General features: G+C 44.6%; 4 protein-coding genes across 8 annotated transcripts; 1 reads left to right on the top strand and 3 right to left on the bottom strand.

The window, feature by feature from the left end:
* Positions 1 to 44: 44 nt before the first annotated feature.
* Positions 45 to 6,206, bottom strand: hlcs (holocarboxylase synthetase (biotin-(proprionyl-CoA-carboxylase (ATP-hydrolysing)) ligase)). Its single transcript, XM_088364676.1, has 10 exons — positions 5,826 to 6,206; positions 5,216 to 5,396; positions 4,107 to 5,113; positions 3,780 to 3,962; positions 3,250 to 3,530; positions 2,648 to 2,715; positions 2,195 to 2,355; positions 1,906 to 2,020; positions 754 to 967; positions 45 to 498 (listed from the first exon to the last, which is right to left on the bottom strand). The coding sequence occupies exons 1-10, from the start codon at positions 6,063 to 6,065 to the stop codon at positions 327 to 329; spliced, it is 2,622 nt and encodes an 873-aa protein (XP_088220802.1). The 5' UTR covers positions 6,066 to 6,206; the 3' UTR covers positions 45 to 326.
* Positions 6,207 to 6,390: 184 nt separating this feature from the next.
* On the bottom strand, positions 6,391 to 14,365 carry sf3a3 (splicing factor 3a, subunit 3). 2 transcript variants are annotated; one of them, XM_088364687.1, is made up of 17 exons: positions 11,763 to 12,228; positions 11,599 to 11,646; positions 11,058 to 11,110; positions 10,829 to 10,934; positions 10,674 to 10,746; positions 10,443 to 10,534; positions 10,282 to 10,364; positions 10,055 to 10,193; positions 9,919 to 9,987; positions 9,789 to 9,856; positions 9,563 to 9,670; positions 9,349 to 9,418; positions 9,106 to 9,270; positions 8,373 to 8,483; positions 7,324 to 7,414; positions 6,746 to 6,801; positions 6,391 to 6,581 (listed from the first exon to the last, which is right to left on the bottom strand). In XM_088364687.1, exons 1-17 carry the CDS (start codon positions 11,856 to 11,858, stop codon positions 6,504 to 6,506), a joined length of 1,506 nt encoding a protein of 501 aa, XP_088220813.1. In that variant the 5' UTR covers positions 11,859 to 12,228; the 3' UTR covers positions 6,391 to 6,503. The 2 variants fall into 2 exon arrangements, with proteins under 2 accessions (XP_088220813.1, XP_088220814.1); XM_088364688.1 differs by lacking the exons at positions 11,599 to 11,646; positions 11,763 to 12,228 and adding an exon at positions 14,277 to 14,365.
* Positions 12,239 to 13,887, top strand: rpl15 (ribosomal protein L15). Its single transcript, XM_088364703.1, has 4 exons — positions 12,239 to 12,397; positions 12,857 to 13,038; positions 13,274 to 13,410; positions 13,531 to 13,887. Exons 2-4 carry the CDS (start codon positions 12,867 to 12,869, stop codon positions 13,834 to 13,836), a joined length of 615 nt encoding a protein of 204 aa, XP_088220829.1. The 5' UTR covers positions 12,239 to 12,397; positions 12,857 to 12,866; the 3' UTR covers positions 13,837 to 13,887.
* Positions 14,366 to 14,610: 245 nt separating the features above from the next.
* On the bottom strand, positions 14,611 to 21,434 carry thrb (thyroid hormone receptor beta). 4 transcript variants are annotated; one of them, XM_088364684.1, is made up of 11 exons: positions 21,086 to 21,431; positions 20,289 to 20,410; positions 19,621 to 19,735; positions 19,022 to 19,365; positions 18,377 to 18,477; positions 18,143 to 18,290; positions 17,865 to 18,070; positions 17,510 to 17,596; positions 16,405 to 16,542; positions 15,629 to 15,887; positions 14,611 to 15,409 (listed from the first exon to the last, which is right to left on the bottom strand). In XM_088364684.1, the coding sequence occupies exons 4-11, from the start codon at positions 19,362 to 19,364 to the stop codon at positions 15,168 to 15,170; spliced, it is 1,524 nt and encodes a 507-aa protein (XP_088220810.1). In that variant the 5' UTR covers position 19,365; positions 19,621 to 19,735; positions 20,289 to 20,410; positions 21,086 to 21,431; the 3' UTR covers positions 14,611 to 15,167. The 4 variants fall into 4 exon arrangements, with proteins under 4 accessions (XP_088220810.1, XP_088220811.1, XP_088220809.1 ...); XM_088364685.1 differs by having other exon boundaries at positions 19,621 to 20,410; XM_088364683.1 differs by lacking the exons at positions 19,621 to 19,735; positions 20,289 to 20,410 and having other exon boundaries at positions 21,086 to 21,434.
* Positions 21,435 to 21,648: the final 214 nt, after the last annotated feature.

Genomic DNA, 21,648 nt, shown 5'->3' on the forward strand with positions numbered 1-21,648 from the left:
CTTCTCTGTCGCCGTATTCTTCGCTGTCGCTGTCTTCTTCGTCGTCTTTTTTTAAAGCTTTATTTGTATACGCAATGCAATAACAAAATAACGCAACAGAAACAAATACAACAGTTTGGAGTTAAATTTCCAGTTTTTTGACACCCCCTGTTCCTTGATTGGAGGTTTTAAAATCAAGGAAATGAGGCTATGATCAGTTAAAAGCAGTTTTGCACAACTTACCACAAGGTGTGACATTAGGTAACAAAAACAAAGTTACACAATGAGTAATCACAGCTGTAAATAAATGCACCCGCTTATCTATCAAGAACAAGATGTTTTTGGTCCTAATGCTGCTTGATGACCACCAGGTTCTTCAGCATGTCAAATGAGTTTCCGTCAGGCTCCACTGAAATAATACCCTGCGTCGTACTGTGGACTTGAAGAAAGCCATTGCTATCTAGACCAACCACCTCAGCTTCTGGTCCATTCTCACTCCAAAGATGTACCAGACTTCCACTGAAATTAAAAAAAAAAAAACAGGTGACTCCCTGTTTATATCTATCCCACCCTTCTGCCGTATTGAAGCGCAAGTGTTTGCGCACACGCACGCATGGTTTTGGAGAAGCGTCATATTGCTTTGGCCGCTGTGTGCATGTCTGATATTGCTCAATGTGGTCCAAGGAATGCTCAGGGAGTTGATATGAATGAAAAATAAAGGAACATTATGCTAGTAAACGCAATTTCTCATGCCAAAGTGTCAGCTGTGCTCACCTGTGAAGCCATCTTTTGTAGTAGACTGGCAAAATTGCTCCTGCACCATGGCGCTGAAAGCCCTCTATGAAGGCCTCTAGGCAGCTGACTGTCCGGGCAATAAGCTGTGCACAGTTAAGGCCTTGCAGCTTGCAGTTGTGCTCAATGTTGTATTGCTGGATTAGGTCATTGATGCACACTGTTGGATTACTGTTGCTCACATTGAAGCCACAACCTGGAGAGTACATACATAACAGGGCAAAAACGATAACGTTTTGGCGTATCAGGTTCAGGAGTTAAAGACAATAACGTCACATTTAAACCTGTATTGATAGAAATATGCACGCTTTATTTACACATGTGGCCTTTTCCAAATGTTTCACGTCGAAACTTGAAAGAAAAATGCACACTGCTACTGTAAAGAGATGAACGCAGCGGGTCGAGAGTTGCCTTGTAACTTCTTTATTCAAACTCTGACCTTATCTATATATAAGCGGCGAAGCGGACCTGAGCGATCGATCCTATTGGAAATTTGGAATGCTTTTAATCAGTCAAGAAATGTAGAAATTAAGGATGAAAAAGAAAACCTCAAATTTGTCCATCTTCTATACAGTGAGCTCTCATTTATTGTTGGACTTACGTTCCAGAACCACCTGCGATAAATGAGCCCGAAACGCAAAATATAAATGTATTTGTTTATACAACGGTATTGGGGCATAAAGCACGTTGTTCCTTCTTGGCCGCTAGGGACATGGGTGTACTAAAGATGTATCTGAAGTGTACCTGTCAAGAGATGCATCAGGGCATATATTTCAACGCCTTCTCCCGCCACTCCTTCTCGGTTCGTCTAGCTGGCCATGAATTAATTTCAATTCATTCATTTTGAATTAAAACCCGCAAAATAGTGATGCCGCAATTGGCGAAGTGCAAAGTGGCGAGGGATTACTGCGTCCGTCCGTCCGTCCGTCCGTCCGTCTTTTTTCTTTCCTGCAGCCATGTTTATTTGTAATACATACTTGAATTTGTGTGAGCATTGCGATGAGGTAATACACAGCTATTTTTAAACCTGTAAAAAGCTTTCAAATGGCACCACATCTTTTCACAAAAACATGATTGGAGTGAAGACCTAGAAGATACGTACTAAACATTGGAAGGCCACAAGAAGAGGGTTACCTATTAGTAGATGAAAAGTTGAACCCATGACAGTGGAAGTCACAAGAACACCTCCGAGCTTCAGCCGACGGCCGTAGTAGATGTCGTTGGGCCACTTCACCCGCAGGTCAATGTCCTGAGGAACATTGGAAAATATAATCGAAATATCACCATTTACCATGTGTTTTGAAATAATTAACATTTGAATGATGGTGAAAATCTCAGAGACTGTTGCTTTTACTTTAAGACCACTAGAGTACTAGTACATACTACAGTCCATACGTGTTGATAGAGCTGTGTTTTTTGATACCTCATATCCGGGAAGCGTGCGCACAGCTTCGATGACAGCGAGAGCAGCCAGGTGCTGCATAAAGGAGATCCTCTTGCCAAGCCTGGAATTCAGCTTTATCTGGACACATAGCGTGAACATGGCACAACCAAGAGGGCTGAGCCAGGTATTTCTTCCCCGTCCTGCAGCGGTGGACACATGAATATGGATGAATAGGTTTTTTTCTCCCCTCCCTTAATGTCATTGAGAAATGACTCCTCTTTCATTAACCTTTGAACTCATTCACTGTTATTGATGGCTACAGATGGCCAAGAAGATCCATTTCATCTGGACTGACAGTGAATGAATTCTAATAATGTAGGTTGTGTTTTTGAAAGAGAAAGAAAAAAAAAAAATCACAGTCACAGCTTGCATATACGCCGGCCAGCCGGCATGCAGTGTATGCAGACTTACTATGCAGGAGCACTGACTGACCTTTGCCCTGACTTTGTTGAGCAGCTATGACTATCAAGCCAACATCTTCAGGTAAATGCAGATTAAGTCTAGAGAGAGACAAATAAGAAGATGTTAAAAAGTACAACATTGAAAGACAGAAAGAAAGCAAATAGTTTGTGATGATCATTCACTGTATATTGTTGAGCAGGTCTTAAAGGTCAAAATGAGGTGAAAGGAACCTCAAATGAGCAAAAATTGCACTGTATCCTTACGTACAACTTGAAAAGATGTGAAAACAGATACAGCTCAACCTCCATTTTATGCGCTTCGGTTCTACGACATTTTCCAAGTGCCTTTATGATTTTTTTCTTCTTCATAGTTTATCAAAAATAATCAGTCCATTTTCCTCATACCTTATGAAAATAACCATATATGGTACAATGAATGCATCCACTGTGTTTGCTTTGAGTATGCTATAGCAAAGTGCTCAATAAATAGGACTATTTCTTATTGATATGACCTATCATGTCTTGTTGATGTGAGGTTGAGAAGTAGACAGAAGCAGATGAATTTGATACAGCCAGCCTCAGTATAGCAGCCACTCTACATGTCGTAAATCATAAACACAAAACGTGTGTTACCCTTCAACCAGATCCATGGTGGATGAAACAACCTCCGCATACAGCAAAGTATGCCCCAGCAGAACTGTTGTCAGGTTGTTACCATAGGTATCCAAACAGAAGTTGGCCCAGCTCTGTGACTCGGGCCCATCGGTGACGAGGGGAAGAGAGCAGTCGTGCGCAAAAGCAGCATCTTGTAGCGCAGGACTGGATACTATCCTCAGGGAGGCCTTTGACGTCACCACCAGACCGTCTTGGTTCAAGTGCGTGGATAAACACTGAACAAATTTAGCTTTGGCCTCCTGTGTGAAAGACAGAGGATAGAAGAAGAAAGCATTTGTACTTACACTTTCAACAAAGGCTAGATGGAAAAACGGTTTGCACCCACACTGGGATCCAGGCGCTATCACCGCACAATGTTAAATGGAAGAGGAAAATTGCTTGCATCGTCAAAACAAACACATGACTGTGGTCCAGAATGTGCAAACACAAACTTCTGTGTGTGTGTGTGTGGGGGGGGGGGGTGTTTCTAAAAGTCTTGAGAGCCTTACCTGAGAGGTGGCCAGAAGGTAAACTGGACTCGGTGCTGGGGGGTTTTGTGCTTGTTGGCAATCGAGGCCAAGAGAAGTCAGGATTTCTGTCACCAGTTGATAATGCAGCGCAGTGTTTACCTTGAACTCATCCAAAACTTCAGTTGCCGGCTTTTGGAAGTCGCCAATGTCTTCCAGTTGGATCTGCCAACGGGAAATACATAACAAGGGTTCCAAAAATTCACAGACTGAGGTCAAAACATCTGAAATGATATCACTTCAAATTTGACATTGTGGAGATTGTCTCCCCTAACCCTAAATAATATGATGATTTCCAAAAGATCTCACCTGGCACAAGACAGCTTCCCCTCCATACACTCGGCGAGTTAGCCTGATGATAACCATATCGTTGCGATGCGTGCCATCTTTGATCTCGCCCCAGAGCTCCAATGTCCCTGGTCGCAGAACATCTCTGACAAAGACCTTCCCGCTGGCCAACACGCTCAGCTCGAATCGTGTGCTGTCCTTTGGCGTGAAGCTCAGTCGGCGCAGTTGCCTAGGTTGTTGCGCTCTATTCTCCAGAGAGATGCCTGCAGGGCACAGGGAGGAAGCGAGCCCCAGGACGCTCCCACCGTTGCTCAGGTAGTTCAGAAATCTTGCGTGAAGCTGGGGGGTGAGCACTTCTTCCTCTGCGAGCACCAAGAGCCTGGAATTCTCCATCCAAGGTTCACTCAGGACTTGATGTGGCTGAAGAGAATATATAGTGTACTTTTCCATGTCGAGACACTCGGTTAAAAGCCGACGAACTGCTCGGAAGCGCTCTTTGCTACCGTTTGTGTAGACCAAAACATTCGGCGGCAGTTTGCGGTCGTATTCAAATTGGTGGCTTTTGCAAAAAGAACTTTTGGCATCTTTTTCACTGTCGGGAAAAGTGCCATCCTCACTATCCAGGCACAGCAAGTCATCTGGAGGCGTATTGGAAATGCTCTTTGCGGACGTGTATTTGACAGAGAGGATTGTGCTATTCTCCAGCTCAAGGCATTCGGGGCAGCTCGAGAGGTGGAGCGATTTCCTGTGGTTCTCCATGTGAAGATGATTTTGCTCAGAGACAGTACCTTGATCCTGACTGAAGCAAGTTGGTCCTGACCCTCTTTGATTTTCTTTGTTCTTCTTTGCGCAAGAGTAGGTAAGAAGTGGCTCACTTTGACAGAACTGGGGGTTTTGGAGGTAGGGTAACAAGCGGCAAGACAAAGGCTGACCATTGACACTCTGGTTGTTGTCGTCAAACGGAACTGACTTTGCATCCGCTGGACATTGGATCAATTCACCAAGAATGGATTCGTGGAAGCTGATCACTGAGTAGATCAAGAAAACATATACAGTCATTCATAAAAATACATTAAAAAGAGCACTTTCGTCCAAGATAACAATGGTTAACCAACAACAGAGATACGTACGGGCAATCTTTGATGGCACAAGTCCATTATCCAGTTGTAGGCGGTCCTCGAAAAAAGCTGCAGCCTGTCGACCGAAATTCTCAACACTGGCCTGAGCCACTGCGCCGAGTGGCCGGCCGGGGCGGCGAGCCAAAGGTCGGCAAAAGTCAGACCACTTGGGCAACTGTAAAAGTTGAAGATCCTGTCACAAAAGCAGATGAAAGAGGTGTTCAATCAACTTTTTCCAATTGACAGGTCAGTGCATGGTGGCTTGACTGAACAAATACACATTGGAGAATAGCGTTGCACTTTAAGACATGTGTCATTTCTGGACGAAAATAAACCGCTGCGGCTTATCTATGGCTTTTTCATGATGTTTACTTACTTTTGACACTTGGAGGAGTCATCTTAACAAGACAACGCGGGGGTACTGTATAAGCTCCTACTTTCCGAGTCAGTAATACATGCAATTTCGGTGATCGTTCCGACAAGAAGCTGGACATTCAAACGGCGAATACGCCAATGATGACGCACAACGCACGGTGCGATGCTCTCGAGTAGTTGCAAGGAGGAGGAGGAGGAGGAGGAGGAGGAGGAGATGAAAACGTATACCGTTTGTTCATAATGATACCTTGAATTCAGCAACAGCAAGTGACTCGTCTCCCAGCTGCAAAAGGACAGGCGAGCGCTGGCTTGAAGGGACCGAATTGGCTGGCAGGACAGATACAGAGGACGACGAAGAACAACGGCGGCGCCAAGTGCGGAAGAAGCGCAGGCTGCTTGTCAGCCTTGAGACGCTGTTGCCAATCAGCTCTGAACAACATTTGTGGAAACGCACCCACAAATACACGTAACACAAGGTTATTAACATCCTAAAACTGTCGCGGAAGGTGTCATTGCTGATTATTTGGTGTTTGATTTATCTGAGCCACGTAGAAAGGGCAAGCTACTAGTTGGTCTGAAGCAACAACTTGCGGGGCGCATGCGCAGCAGGTCGGCCATGATTGATGACGGACTACGGCAACAATACTAGGACTTAATAAGTGGGTTAGGGTTAGCCAGCGTAAAAATGCAGGTATTAAAATGAAAAGAGAAATGCAGTGCTGGGCTTCACCGGAGTCCTGTGGACAAATATCGTCGACCATTAACAGCATCTGGAACATCACTTCAAACCGCTTGGAAAAAAAATACAAACATTTTGAAGTAGCGAAATGATGATGTTTATTGTGATGATCAAAAATTGCAAAATACAAATGTTGGGAATGGAAGGTAGCTCCAAATCCAAGTAATACCTTGGTTAAAATAACATCTACAGTAAACCCTGCCTCTTGAGATCTTCATATGTTTTTTTATTGACTACATTTCCGCTAGAGTCCTCATACTCCTCCTGAAAAACACAAATGTCAGCCATTAAGAAATTTCTGCAACCTTGGTCAAGTACTGGAACGGCAAGATCATTCCTTTGTTTTTGTTATATGCTAATGACATCGGACCAAACGATCAGATGTGACCCACTGACATCCATCTATCTAAAATGTTTGCCCTTCTTACCTCTGTGTCAGGTTGCCAGCGCTCTAAGGCCTTTTGGGACTTCAGTTTTGCCCACACTGGTGTTGAGGGGAAAGAAAAAGAAAAAAAAAGTTGTTAAAACAAACCTACTGACTAACCCTTACCCTACAATCCCAAAAATTTGCAGCTGGGTTCAAGATCAATACTAAAAGACTGTGTTGGGCCGCCTTCAATTCACCGGTGCTGCACGAAGCAGGACAATACTAACTTTGCCCAAAAACATCATGAATTCAATATGTTTGAAGTCAATTCCAAATATGTCATATTCAAAAGTCACTTGGATTGATCATTGATATCTTTAGACACTTGTTATTTCCAAATTGGAAAGAAAATTCATTTGTGAAATAAAATAATGCCTAAAAGCCTAGAAACCAACTTAAGGAGAATGCAGCTCAACTACTTATTGCTCGTGGTGAGTGCGGTTGAGCAAAACCATGGAGCCAATTTCCAGGAGATGGCTGCGAGTACGACACGGAAGTCCGCATCAAAAGTAACCGTCGGCTCGGGCAATTGTTGCATTGTAGAGCCTGGGCTTGCTTTTCAACAAAGATGTTACTTACAAGAAACAGCATCCTCAATCTGGGTGACATTGGCAAAGTGGGCAGTGTTGGGGATTCCGAGACAACGCATGCCATGGGCATGCCTCCATTCCTATCCAAAACACAAATACATATCAAACTTATTCTTGCCTCAGGGTGCCATTACCACGGTGAAACCAAATAAATGATTCATCGTCTCATTGTATCTCCTATTACGCAAAAAAAAAAAAAAAAAAAAAGATCGATTACGATCAGGGCTGTGGACTCGGTGACTCGGTCGGACTCGGTCATTTTTGCCGGACTCTGACTCGGTCGGACTCGGTCATTTTTGCCGGACTCGGTGCTGATTTTGACCGAGTCCACCGAGTCCGACAATAAAAAAAAAATACGTTCAATTTTATTTTCATCATGCTGCTGAGAATGCGCGTAGGAATACTGTCCACAGCCCTGCTTACGATCAATGCGGCCACGTTGAGTTGCACTTAGGCTAATGTTTACATTATGTACCAATGTCAAGGATGATTATGTCACCCAGCTTATATCATTATTTTGATTTTGATCTAAATTAGCCTTGAATAAAGACTAAGCAGTCACATGAATTAACAGAAAAAATGGACAGCCGGACTCGGACACGGACTCGGTGGTCAAGAGGCCGGACTCGGGACTCGGAGCAAAAATCCGACCGAGTCCACAGCCCTGATTACGATTAACGTCAGGTGTCAAGATAGCAGTTTGTTCAACCATTATTCCGTAAAAATGGTTTAAAAAAAAAAAATTCCCCCCAAAAAAACCATGCCACAAACATTTGAGTGAGGGTCATGAACGTTGACAAACATAATTTGTTTTCATAGGCCAGATAAAATGATGAAGTGGGCTGGATCTGGCCCCTGGCCACCTTGACTTGAATTCTACATCTTAGTTCAAACGGTGTCGACTCGGCACCAGTATGGTTGAGCAGCAGCGACAGGTAACATGGGTCATGATGTTGCCAGCCAGCCAGCCAGAGGTCAACATTCCCTTGAAGTACAACAAAAAGTCAAAGTAGGAATCTTTGCTTGAGCAGAAATTACCGCAAAGTGTCTCTGAAAAGCTTTGGGTCCTCGGTAGGTGTAGTTTCCACAGATTTCACAGTTGTAGTTGATATTCAGTCCGTGGAGTTTATAGAGCCAGTATGGAATTGGCTGGAAGAAAAGTCAAAGCAAAGGCAATGCTTGTGTGCTGACCATGATTAGGAGCTGGATCAATTCAGCTGCTCTGCATGTCATTCCAAACTATTTTTGAAAAATTCAAATGACAATTTCAAATTTTACAAATACAAAAATCTAACTTGCACCCTTTTAATGAGCAAATTGGGTAGTGATGGGAAAACAAATCCTCAAATTTGAGTCATGGCCCAAATGTTTTTTTGTTTTTTTTCTCCCCACTTCTCTCGATGGCACTCTATCCAACATTGGTCTGAAAGCGCACACTGACTTGCCATTTCTTAAACCATCAGAGGAGTAACCTAAAAAATAAAAAATAAAAAAAAACTGGCTCTTAAAGCAAATTTTTAGGTTTTCTTTTCCCATCACTACGTAGAAAGATGGATGCTTATTAGACTGCATGAGCATTTTTATAGACGCCACTGCAAATTACTTTTCTAAAGCGTAAATACATCAAATATTCAAGCATCTGGCAGAAACAGGCCAATTATAAACCACTAAAGTTCCTTTTTTAACAGGCGTCAAAAACAATTTGCAATTTGTTTGGTCAAACCCATTTTGACATTCCCATTGTACAGTATAGGCGAGTAAGCTTTTCTACCTTGCCATCCCAACCCAGGGGCAGATTTTTAGGGTTGTAGATGATCTCGTTGTCTTCGTCTTCGCTTTCACTTTCGCTGATCTGCTCCTCTTCTTCTTCCTCACGTTCCTCTCCAGTTCTCGCTTGCTTCCTCTGCACATTCTCGTGAGTAAGCTGCCTCTGCTCCTACAAATTCAAATGAGCATGACAAACTTGTCGATGACTAATTCTCTTCAAAACATTTGCTAACGTGCTCATACTTACACCAAGGATTTCGACGTATTCGTAGAGTTGAGCCTCCAAAAAGGCAATTTCCTTGTTTCGTTCGGTGTCCCTGCAGGTAGAGTGAATGGAAATCAATTACGTAGACAGTAGTTAGAGCCACTTGCGGTGTGGTGTGTACAATCTACACACACAAGTGCTGTGACAAATCGCTATTGGCGCCTCCCTCATGTATGGCTTCCAAACACATACATACTTCTTAGGACCTTTCACTTTGGGATTTTTGGCAAACAGCGATGGATCCAGCAGGTCCAAAGATTTGCCTTTGGTGCTAAAGAGTCGCTGAGCTCTCTCTTCAAGAGTCCTGTCCAAAACACATGGGACCGCACACAAAATAAAGACACATTCAGCTGTTGCTCAACCATTTGAAATTGGGGTATAGTTGGCACCAATGTGTCGTTACGTGTTGAAGGCATTCTCACCCTCCACATTTCAGTCCCAATGCCAGAAGAGCAGACTTTAATCTGTCCAGACCCAAGGAAGCCAACTCCTGTGTGACAGGAATAACGTATGTGGCAGTGAAATGACACATCCAATGCATCGGTCGTTTACCTCCCAAGACGAAAAAGCCGAGAGATCCAGGTGAGCGCCGGCGTGCGTCAAAGCACTACTTGTCTCTTTCTGTGATCAAAAAAGCTCATTCAAATAACGAGTCACACTCAGGCAAGAAAGCTTCAAGCAAACCTACAGGCCACCCTGGAAATGTGCCCGTCTCCCACTTTTTCTCAAAGTCTGACAGCACTTTGTCATAGAGGTCATTTTGGTCGAGTAGAGGTTTGACCCGATCTGTGTAGTCCTGTAGATACTCCAGCAGCATCTCCAAATACCTGCAAGAAATACAAAAAGCGCGGTCCACGTGTTGCATGCACACTGATATCCGCCTTCGAGTCCTGACATTTCCTTTTGTATCATTACTTTTTGTATTCTGCATTCTTTCTGTCTTTGGAGATGTCAAAGAGCTGGTCAAACGATGACAGGTAAGTGATGTACTCGACTTTCTGTCGAAAGAAATCATACACACGTACTGGCGTGAGTTTGCTTCATCGAGTGAGATGAATTTTGCAAAATAAAAGAACCTCGGCTGCTTTCAGGTTGATGTACTTCAGGTAGCAATCGTGCAGGTCAAGGTAGCGGCCATATCCTTCTTCATCCGTGAATTCCACTAGGTCTGCAACAATGGATTTGCACGCACGTTAAGATCTCCAAACGCATGCGTTGGAAAAAAAGACTGGACAGCCGTGAGCTAACTCCCGTTCGACTTTTATAAAAGGTTAGGATGCAGTGCAGTGGAAAATACTGACACTTACTCTGAGCCTCATCACTCGGGTTGTCTCTGGCTTTCATCAGCTCTTCGAATTCTGCAGACATTGGAATGGAAATCTACAAGCATAGCAATCAAATCAATCATTTGGGGGGGAAAGCATTCCATTACATCAATCATCTACAATTATGCATCGCTTACTTCATTCGGGTGCTTCCTGTGAAACTCCTTTATCTGTTTAAGTCTGTCGTAGAACTCTGCAAATTCATTGGGCCCCGAGATGGCAGCGAGCTCATCCCTCCTCATTCTGTCAACATAGAGGGCGGGCATGAATGCTGAACACTTGAAGACAAATGTCATGACATTTTACCGTAAAATGACAACAACAACAAAGAAGTCATCATTTATAAATCTGGGAAAACAAATGTACCCATCTTTGTCTTCATAAGAGTCTCTGAGATTGGCACTCACTTCCATATAGCGCTACAAAAAAGAAAGGAGAGTCAGCGTACATGAAAGTGGAAAGAATATGGCAGCCTTGGCAACATTGGGACACTGGCACATTGGAATTGAAGTTGTTGTTGTTTTGATGAAAATGAAGTGCATCAGATTGAAAGCTATTTTGACAAATGAAATGGCAAATCCATCTTGGAAAGGAAGTACGTTGTGGCTGATGTATGGCTTCATTCATGACTAGGGACGGGACAAGACACAAATCACGGAAGGCAAGTGGTCTCATGAGCTCGAGTCCACGAGACCGCGACGGGATTGGAGCTCATTGCTCAAGATCAATTTGACGGTTTTCAACAAATGATCGCAAAGTAGTCAAGTTCAATCATTGCGTGCGCTAGCTCTCCCGCGGCCAGGGTGTAGATACAGAATTTGTCGGGGATGAGTATATTGCAACAACACCGGTCATGGCAAAATGGCCATTCCAAATCAAATGAAGAAGTTCAAAAACAACAACTTACGTCCAACATGGCTCTTGTCCTATGATCCGAATTGATCTGTTCCCGCAACTGTTGACACAGCAGCGTTCAAATAAACAATCATACTATTTATTTGAACAATGTCCCGAGTGCATACTGTAGCTATACAATCATGCTAACTGTAGCACAATGTGGGAACACCTCACCGTCGATTTCTTGTGCAACACTTCTTTTGTTTTAGCATCCATTAGCCTCTCCTTTTCTTCATGATAGCGACGTTGCTGCTCCAAAATTGTCTCCATGTCTCATACAATAGCGTAATACGCACTTAGCACAGGCAAATGGTTAACGATTTCACACAGGCAAGGTACTTCCATAAAACGCGGTATGGAACACTTTGGGCCGACCGTTCTCGTTCTTGACGGAGTTTAAAGGAGGTTCACAAAACATCCATCCGGTGCAATATCGCCATCTACTGGACTGGCGTTTTGTACAAAGAGCCCGGCCATTTCGAGGCGGAATCAGAACGTTACATTAAAAGAATACACTACAGTTTGAATTAGGACTAACGACCTAATATTGCCGATATGACTTATGCGCGCCGTATTTGTGTCGGCACTTTCCAGGTACCACTTGTGCATTTTGCTCGCGTGAATGCGTCTTGACCAAGTGCGTGATGCAAATTACGCGAGCGTTCGCCACCCAAGATGGCCCTAACCTTTTGCGCACGCGCGCCTTAGATCGCGCAGTCGTCACAGATCGCGTCTTGACACCGTCTTCAAATTGCATGCTGGGTAATTGTGCGTCCTCTTTCCGGCTGGCCCACCATCGCGTTAGCTAGGTATTGTGCTATTCCCTTAACTATAATCTATGTCCATCGCATGTTACACGTGTGCATCCTTTTACTAGGTGTTAGGCGTTGTGTGCACGTTAGAACTGTGAACAGGTGCTGCTGATTATTTGATGACGGAGACTTTGTTTTCCTGTCTTAAAAGTCACATTTGTTGATGCTAATGGCTTAGGCATATGAGTAAGCGGCGCTACAGTCATTCAAACATTCCTCCTTGTACGTTGCTCTGAGAATGTCAAAAACAGTTTTATTTGGTCATGTTACTTTTAATTGCTGCCCACGTACAGCATAACGCGGCGCGTTGGTTGGTTGGTCACAAGAGTGAGTGTCCGTCGAGACTAACCGGTTAGGGTTAGTTAATAGGCAGGAAGGTAGAATGACTGTCATTAGGAAAGTAAGACACATGATGTGATCAAGTCTTGATTTCAGTCCTTTTCTTGTTGTTGGCAGATAAAACAACATGGGGGCATATCGCTATATGCAGGAGTTGTGGCGCAAGAAGCAGTCAGATGTGATGCGCTTCTTGCTTCGTGTGCGCTGCTGGCAGTATCGGCAATTGTCGAACCTTCATCGTGCTCCGAGACCTACCAGACCTGATAAAGCCCGTAGGCTGGGCTACAAGGCCAAACAAGGTAAATATTTGGGACCTTGCCATCAAGTATAAACTGTGTCGTTTGGGAAGGGAATCGATTTGTGGTGGGGAGCCTGCAACTATTTCCGGTCGATTTGCTCAATCTGCGCTCTCAAAATGATTGATCGTTATTTGAATCTGAACACTGATTCGGTTAAAGACAGTGTGTCCATGGCAATTTGAACTGGCTTATGATTTCCACTATGAAACACTTTGCATTTTGTTTGAACAAACAGGTTACGTCATTTACCGTATCCGTGTGCGCCGTGGTGGTCGTAAACGCCCCGTGCCCAAAGGTGCCACTTATGGAAAGCCAGTGCACCACGGTGTTAACCAGATCAAGTTTGCCCGCAGTTTACAGTCCACTGCCGAGGTACGTATACATATGTAGAGCTACGTATATACGCGAATACATTTTGCGTTGAACTATGACGAGCGCTGAGGCGGTCGGTCCTGCTGAGTCTAATAAATTGTTGACTTTTTGTTGTTGCAGGGCCGCGCCGGCCGTCATTGCGGCGCCCTGAGAGTGCTGAACTCTTACTGGGTGGGTGAGGACTCCACCTACAAGTTCTTTGAGGTGATTTTGATAGACCCCTTCCATAAGACGATCAGGCGCAACCCAGAAACCCAATGGATCACAAAGGCTGTGCACAAGCATAGAGAGATGCGCGGCCTAACCTCTGCAGGAAAGAAGAGCCGTGGGCTGGGCAAGGGTCATAAATTCCACCAGACCATTGGAGGTTCCCGCCGGGCAGCCTGGAAGAGGCGCAACACCTTGCAGCTGCACCGTTACCGTTAGAGAGCTCGTGTTTCGGAATCTCTTAAACAAATAAAGAACCTTCATTTGCCAGCCTGCTCCCTTGTGCTACTTCCACAGATGTGAGGGCAGCCATCTCTTTTTTTCACTGGGTTTGGGTTAGAAGCAAAATTGTAGCACATCTAACTTGACTTCTGCTTGGTCTGCACTGATCAACTTTTTTTTCTTTCACATTTTGATTGGCAATTTTTTGAAACCAAGGACAAAATACACTGCAGGGGATTAGCCACTTGTGATAAGAGTAGACAGTAGGACATATCTTTTCACAATTTAGGTTTTGATACATTTTAGATGTACATCTCAAATTTGATCTGGGCAACATTGAAAGGGGACACTAGAGTGGGCTGAACATTAGCGCTCATAAAAGGCCTGTGTCGGCATTAAAAATTCTGATGTGATTTACGACAAACCGGGCCACTTACTTTGAAGCTTGCTTCCCGTTTTTCCATCTCAGCTAGTCTACATCGCCGGAGACAGGAAAGTCGTGCGTATCGTTTTCATTCTCACGCGACACGGCCAGCCCTGGGAACCGACCACACGATGATCCCGCTCAGCCACCAATGCACAGATTTCCAGCTTCAATCAGTGGAGCTGATAATCACTACTCTCCCCTGCCTGCACTGATTGGTTGGCTGAGTGGAGGACTCGGGCCACCAATCGCGGAGAAGCAGGAAGGGCCCTGCCGTTGATGGACCGGCAAAATAGGGAGGGTATTGCGCATTTCTGAGAAACATTGAAACAAAAACAAGGAGGCCGTTCATGACGGTTGTTTGTTTTAATGCTAGAAAAAATATTTGAATTTTAAATCAATCCATTATACCAATAAACACACTTCCTATACAACAATGGTACCAATAAACACACTCCGTATACGACAATGGCAAAAAGAGTAGTCATTTTTGCGTTAAGTGGTATGGTTGCTTCTGCTGAAAGTAACTAATAATGTAGCTTGTAATGTAACTTAGTTACTTTTAAAAAGAACTTACCAGTGAAGTAGCTCCGTTACCTTTTCAAGGTCACTGGCAACACTGTTAATGAACAGATGTTTTTAAAACAATCCTACTGTATCATCAACTAGACAAAGAGGACCTATGCTAAGAGCAGGGCTGGTGAAAGGTAAAGTCCCCAGCAGCAACACAAAGTAAACAATACAAAGTAAAAAAAAAACAAGAATGCTGTGACACCCAATCACCAAACTACTCACTACAGTTACAAAACAAAGTGATACTCAGTAGTGCATAATGTGAAAGTCCCATCTATTATACGCCATTCAAGTGCTCACACATACAATGTTTGCAATCGGAATCCTCCAATCAGTCCTCAAATACCTCCAGGAACAGAGGAGGGAATAACTCAGTGGGACACTCCACTTTCATGAGAAGGAATCGGCTGGCGTGGCAGGCACCAATCGTTCGCAGGTCTGTCACCTTCATCAGCAGCTTTGGCCACAAATGAGCGACTTTATGTTTGCGATAGTTGATGTAATGTTCCAAAGCCAGCAGGAATTCCTCTTGGCAGCGTTCAATCCGCTTCACGCTACTCAAGCCTGGACGATCTGAGGAGAGGAAGCAGCCTTTCAGCGCTTTGACTCTACAATACAGGCAACGGTGGAAAAGATACGTACGAACGTCGCATTTATTTTGGTTTGGAAACAATTATGGTCCAATTTTATAACGGGAACCTGCTTTGCACTTGAACGAAAGTGCACTGCAAGCAAACTCGAAATGCAAAAGGACTCATTTTTGGGGCTGACGTTTTCCGACATAAGGCTTACCAGATGAAAGCAGGATAACCGCTTGTAAAAGAGCCACCTCAGAGTCATCCAAGTTAAAGGAGGACAGCGAGACACCAAGGTCGAAAATGGCATCCGACACCACACCCAAGCCTCCGTTCTTAAGTTGTCCTCGTGTGACTGCCATCTCTCCGTTAATTGTCAGCGTCTCGCTCTCTGGATCGTAGCGAACGGCGGCGCGCAACGACATGACTTCCATACAGCAGCCTTTCAGCAGGATGATCTGATCTTCACACGGCAGCTGTCACAAGAAGAATAAAAGCAACTATTTCCAGAATATTTGTTTTGAAAAAAGTGCACAGGACCTCAAACTAATACTTTCTTTTTGCTTGAATTAAAACCAATTACATTTGGTTAGACAATTCAGCAGAGGAACGCAAATGTCGAGTGAGTTTCTAAAAAAATGGAATCTCGGAGGAGTGGAGAGCGAGAGTGCTGCTTCCTCCTATTTTTGAAGAATAAGGGTGATGTGCAGAACTGCCGTAACTTAACCGTAGCTTATGGTGAAGCGTGGTAGAAGCTAGGCTTGGGAAAAAAGACCCAATAAATAAATCAACATCTGCAAGCAGCAACGTGGATGGATTCAGGCCGGTTGGGAAATGGAAAATCGGTTGGTGAGTACATGCAAAATTCCTCATATACGTAGCGGCTACCACTGTCGTCGTCCCCAGTCTATCTGGGCGCACCCAGACAATAAAGCACTGGCATTATTGACACTTACGTACTTCAAATGTGATGGATTGGGTGGCTGCACGTACCTCACCAAACATAGGGAGCTTTTTGGCAAAGTCCACCACTCGTGTTATGGCAGGGCTGATAATTTTTGTCAATTGCCTGAATGCCTCTAAATCCACTGCAGGGCTATTTACGCTGGATGAATGACCAATGTTTGCAGGCTGAAATGAAAAGACAACAAGGACATGTCGTACTCTCAAACAGTCAGTCAGAGAAATCGACTGCAGTGATTTCATCAATCAGAGGTGGGCAAAGTCAAATCAAGGTGGTACAATGGATAATCCCAGTCTATATGGTCAGGTGAGAGGCTGGATCTTTGGCATGTCATACCAGTTACGTATGTAGCTGCTCTCACCAGCAACCAATGTTCAACTGCAGTTTTCCGGTTCGCTTCAAAACCGTTACACCCCGATACGCACGCAGACCAACGTAAAACAGACCCGCGTGACGGATGAAATGAAACAAAAAGAAAAACAAGACGGGACACGTGTCATTGCAGTCTCGGTTTGCTCATTTTTCTTCATTTGGCTGCATGTCAGGTGAGCGGCACCTGACGCGGTACGGGTAAGTCCGTTTTTGACGGCCTTTGGCTGAATGGGAAGATCTGCTGAAATACATACTGAACACGATGCCCACCACTGGCTTTAATAAAGGTCTTACATTGCAGAATAAACCTCAACCTAATTCCATTGTGGTTCAAGTTTGCCCATTTGAGTGGCCAATCACAGTCTTTCATGATAGTCGCCCCCCAGCGCTAGTGTACAGAACGCGTCATTCTACCTACCATTGAGCAATTCTTATGACTAACGATGAATTTGGTACTCTTGGTCAAATCAGTAGCAGTTGCTGTAACAGGGAAGCATAAGAACTACAGCGCAGCACGTTCTTTCTTGATGCCAACCGTAGGGAGAGGAATGTTCACAATTCATTTGAAACTCGCATACTTGACGACGGAATCGTTGCTGCTTTCGGCCACCTGCGTTGGCAGTGTACCGTCGTGAGTTTGACCTGATTTACTCAGTTTCAGCAACCACGGCTGTTGCGGGAACATGAAACAACAAAGGACGACAAACGTTTTGGGTGGAAAGTTGTGCCGGAAATGGATACATACAGAGTGTTGCGTCATACCTTGGTTTCCTTGGTCGCCAACGCATTCTGGTCAGAGGTATCGAATAAATTGCGTGTGATTTCATTAAGAAGCATGCTTTCTTCCACCTGTCGGATAAGCAACATCGGGTGTGACGTTGAAATGAAGGACAAACAAACAGAAAACCAAACAAACAGACAAACAAACAGGTCATCCAAAAACCAGACCGACTTAACATCAACTGCCGATTGAAGGTGAAGACAGGCAAAATAAAAAAGTTTACTTTAATGGGCCGACGCTCGCTGTGGCGTGGTGAGGTGAGGTGAGATGACAAAGCGCTGCGCAGTGTAAATGACACATGATGCCTGGCACAGGAGGATGATAGCTATCTCTTACCAAGAGTTTGCGCTTCTGCTTCCAGTAATTTCCTTGTGCGTTTGTGGCCATATGGGCCTCAGTAATCATGCGAATGAGGTCCCACTCCTTCTGCGTGGGCTCACGTTGATCCAACAGGGTTTTTTGGAGTTCCTCCTTGCGGCGACGCTCCCGGTTCATCTCGATCAACTTGCGCTTGGCCAGCCGCTTGCTTTCATCCAACACCACTTGAAGAACAAGGACAACCAACACCTCAGTGCATTTAAATGTTGGTAAGATGATGTCATTTGTCACCTTACGGTCAGTCGCCATTCCTACGGCAATGCATTTGTTGAAGCGACACTCCTGGCACTGGTTCCTGGTCACCTTGTCTATGGCACATTTTTCCTGGTACTTGCAAGTATAGCTTTGCTTCAGGTCTTTCTGAATTGTCCGCCTGAAAAAGCCCTAGACAGCACAAGGTACGTACGGAGGTAGGTACGTAGGGACTGAGTGAGTCTTCCATTTGCTCATCCAATCAATCCGTTGTTTACCTTACAGCCTTCACAGGTAATGCAGCGATAATGATAGCCCGTGGCTTTGTCCCCACACACTACGCATAGCTCGTCGTGGTCCATGTAACTTGGGATGTACCCTGGGGAGGGGGGCGGGGAGAAGAAGGAAAGCAGTGTTAGCCTTGACTTGACATAGTCCGGCCAAAATGTCCTCACCTCATCCCACTGGAGGCTAATTTGACTTTGGCTTCCTTTGGTTTCGAGCAAATTCCCTCAAATGCGTCTTTTATCTTTCGTTTGACAGTCAACGTAAACTGGGAGTTGCAAGCTACTCGAACTTTGAGCCTCTTTCCAGACGCCTGCAAATTGTCAAGTGAATTGGCTTTGGTTCTTGGCCACCATGAAGTGCTTGTATCTGACCTTGGCAGGAAAATGGGGGATTTTTCACGAGCGTTTTAAATTCAGTTGCTGCTTTGAATGAGTTTTGAGAGCAACTTTTTCAATTCAATGCTCCCTTTGCAATTATTATCTCGCACCCAACCTTCTGCTGTCTCCACATCCAATCAATAATAATCCAATCAATAAGGAATCCTACTGCATGACGCCAGGACTTGGATTTATGCTGAGACTTAAATCCCAGACATCATTGATCAAAGAGTCAGCCCTAATTAATAAATATCCTACCTTTCTTGATGGGGGAGCCTTGCACCCATTGCACATGCGAGAGGTCCGATTTCATCTCGGAAGAATGCTCGGGGTGATGATAAAAATGATTGAGCGGGATCTCCGTGCTGCAAAAGTCACTCTTCAAAGCGGACGGGACACAAGCGTGCAAATAATGATCGCGCTGGCTCGACGGCCAAACGTGCTCCAGGCACGGCGGATGATGGTGAAGAGGTTGGGCTTCGCAGTGTCCGTAGCCCGGACCGTCGCCGGCATACACGCAGTGTTCTCCGCCGCCCTGAATTGTGTAGTCGCCAACCATAGAGTGATACATCTCGGAAATTTCGGCGATGCAGTGATTCATCCTAGAAAGAGCAAAACACGGATCAAGTATGTCAGCGATGAATTGGAGGGCAAAAAACCAACAACAATGACATTAACAAGAACATTCAAAAGAACGTAACATTAATCATAGAGGAGGATAGGATCAGGTTGGAAATCTGCATCAAGCCTCAAAAACCAAGCCAAAAAAAACGGCGTGGGATAGGATCAGGTTCGAAATCTGCATCAAGCCTCAAAAACCAAGCCCAAAAAAAATGGCGTGGAAAATTCCAACCTACCAGAGCAAAGGTGTGAAGGTTTGTATCCTCAAACGTCCAGCAACGTCACAGGCCACAGCAAGTAACTGCTCATACGCTTGCCACTGCCGCCGCCACCACCACCACCACCACACGGCTGAATTGAGACGTAGAGCTTTATGACGACGTACAGCCCTAATCTCACACTCCACAAATCCTTGATGTGCCACAGACCATGTCACAGATTAAGACCTTTGGCAGTGCTCCCTCCGATGCTAAATAGCCACTTGGAAATATTAGAATGCAATATGAAACAAAGCAGAAAACTAAGCCGACCTCATCATCGAAGACAGGAGACATGACATTTACGCCGATAACGTCCCTTTCGATGGCATCGGTGTTGGGCTGATTGATAGCGCCTTTGTCGTAATTTGGTCAAATGAGTTTGGTTTTCCAGATAGCGCGACTACGCGCGCATGTGTGTGTGCGCGCGCGCGTGCGTGTGTCTGTCTGTGTGTGTGTGTGTGTGTGTGTTAATTTGACAACCGATTGAGCGCATTTAGAAAACGGATCGCTCTCTTTGTCGATGCTGTTAATGGCTGAACAAACGTGCTGTGATTTTGGGGGGGGTACAAGAATTCATCCGATATACGTATATCTTTGGCTCCAAACATTGAGCATTTACACTCGTGCTGTAGTGATCCACTCACCTCACTTTGGCGATGTGAGGGTGACTGCTTGTTGAGTTTTATGTGTGCCTTGGCAATCAATCCAGTGTGTCGCTCACCTTTCACCCCAACTTGGTCAAAATACACTCCGGCACTCTGTGACCCTGAGATAAGTGGTGGATGTGTGGGAGAGGATGGGAGGGAGGGATGGCAATAAGAAAGTCCCTCAAGGGAAAATGAAATCAATTTGGAATCCATTAACAAATCATAAACAAGTATATTATGGTTATGAATCCTTCCCTTTTGTCTGAATTGCTCGTCAGCGCAAGCCGTTTTTGGGGCGGTCTCTTGACAAGCAAATGAGACACTTCACACCCCGCATGGTGTGCGCCTCTTTTTCCGCTTCTTAATTGATTCAAACATGTTAACAGCAGAAGACGTGTCCATCCATCCATCCATCCATCCATCCATCCATCCATACATACATACATACATACATACATACATAACACGTAACAAAACAAATTCCCTCAATATTTATGAACCCGTCTTAAAATCAAGCGCTGCAGTCAAGCTCCGAAGTAAGCTAATGCTAGCGTTAGCGAGAAGCTGACGAATGCATTTCACACATGATTGTGTTCCCTAAGAATAAACCCGCACCTTCGATGCAATTCATCGGATACAACCACTGAAAATACATACACAAGTGAAAACAGAGCGCACAGTGCTAAAATCAGCAGAAAGACCCATGCTAATGCGATGCAAACGAGGGCCTCATAGACACACAATAATATGAAAGTGAAATACAGTTGATTATTTTGGTGTCATCTCAAGCTTACCGCTTCACAGTGTCCGTCCGTCGTTTCCATTGAAGCTGAACTCGTTTCATTAAACGACGTCTTTCGGCGAATCTTTTCGGAAACACTCGTGCTTGAAGTGCCTGCTTGGCACAAACGAACAAGACCTGGAAAATTAAATTGACCAGGCTCTCCTACGACCTTCTGATGCTGAGGGACGGTGTCATGAGTTGTGTGCATTAATGCATCCACCAACGTAACATTTCTCCACTTCGGCATCATCCTGGGGTTGTGTCAAGTTGGAGTAATAGAGATGGCGGATTTGCCAAAATGTTTGGAAACACCTGTTTGCGAGCGCCGTCGCAAAGACTGTGACGTCATAGGTAACATAGGTAATAGATAAACATAGGTCATAATAAATGGATACAAGTGATGCAACGGCGTCAAAAATGTCCCCCAAATAGATTATAAAAACCTCTCACATTAAACTATTCTACCATCCTGGAGACTCCAAGCGTACAATAAAATGTATTTAAAAGGTAAAAAAGAAAGTGCATTTTCCGAGATAAATCTTGTGCGATTCCATTTTTGCTTTTAAGGTTCGG

Source organism: Syngnathus floridae, chromosome 21 (genome assembly GCF_059516105.1).
Source record: "Syngnathus floridae isolate MCC-2025c chromosome 21, RoL_Sflo_1.0, whole genome shotgun sequence".
In the NCBI taxonomy this organism is placed as follows: Eukaryota; Metazoa; Chordata; class Actinopteri; order Syngnathiformes; family Syngnathidae; genus Syngnathus; species Syngnathus floridae.

Bases quoted from the DNA above. Each gene is read 5' to 3' on its own strand.
- hlcs (XM_088364676.1), bottom strand. From the start codon at position 6,065: ATGTTAATAACCTTGTGTTACGTGTATTTGTGGGTGCGTTTCCACAAA. The intron at 2,716-3,249 runs GTAACACACGTT...GTCTCTCTCTAG, and splicing joins ACCATGGATCTGGTTGAAGG to ACTTAATCTGCATTTACCTG. The intron at 968-1,905 runs GTAACCCTCTTC...TGTACTCTCCAG, and splicing joins AACTTTTCATCTACTAATAG to GTTGTGGCTTCAATGTGAGC.
- sf3a3 (XM_088364687.1), bottom strand. From the start codon at position 11,858: ATGGAGACAATTTTGGAGCAGCAACGTCGCTATCATGAAGAAAAGGAG. The intron at 11,647-11,762 runs GTGAGGTGTTCC...CTGTGTCAACAG, and splicing joins TGTTGCACAAGAAATCGACG to TTGCGGGAACAGATCAATTC. The intron at 10,194-10,281 runs GTAATGATACAA...TATTTCTTGCAG, and splicing joins AAGAATGCAGAATACAAAAA to GTATTTGGAGATGCTGCTGG.
- rpl15 (XM_088364703.1), top strand. From the start codon at position 12,867: ATGGGGGCATATCGCTATATGCAGGAGTTGTGGCGCAAGAAGCAGTCA. The intron at 13,039-13,273 runs GTAAATATTTGG...TTGAACAAACAG, and splicing joins GGGCTACAAGGCCAAACAAG to GTTACGTCATTTACCGTATC. The intron at 13,411-13,530 runs GTACGTATACAT...TTGTTGTTGCAG, and splicing joins GTTTACAGTCCACTGCCGAG to GGCCGCGCCGGCCGTCATTG.
- thrb (XM_088364683.1), bottom strand. From the start codon at position 21,135: ATGAAACGAGTTCAGCTTCAATGGAAACGACGGACGGACACTGTGAAG. The intron at 18,071-18,142 runs GTAAGGTGACAA...TTGTTCTTCAAG, and splicing joins CGTAGGAATGGCGACTGACC to TGGTGTTGGATGAAAGCAAG. The intron at 15,410-15,628 runs GTAAGCCTTATG...TCCTCTCCTCAG, and splicing joins GGTTATCCTGCTTTCATCTG to ATCGTCCAGGCTTGAGTAGC.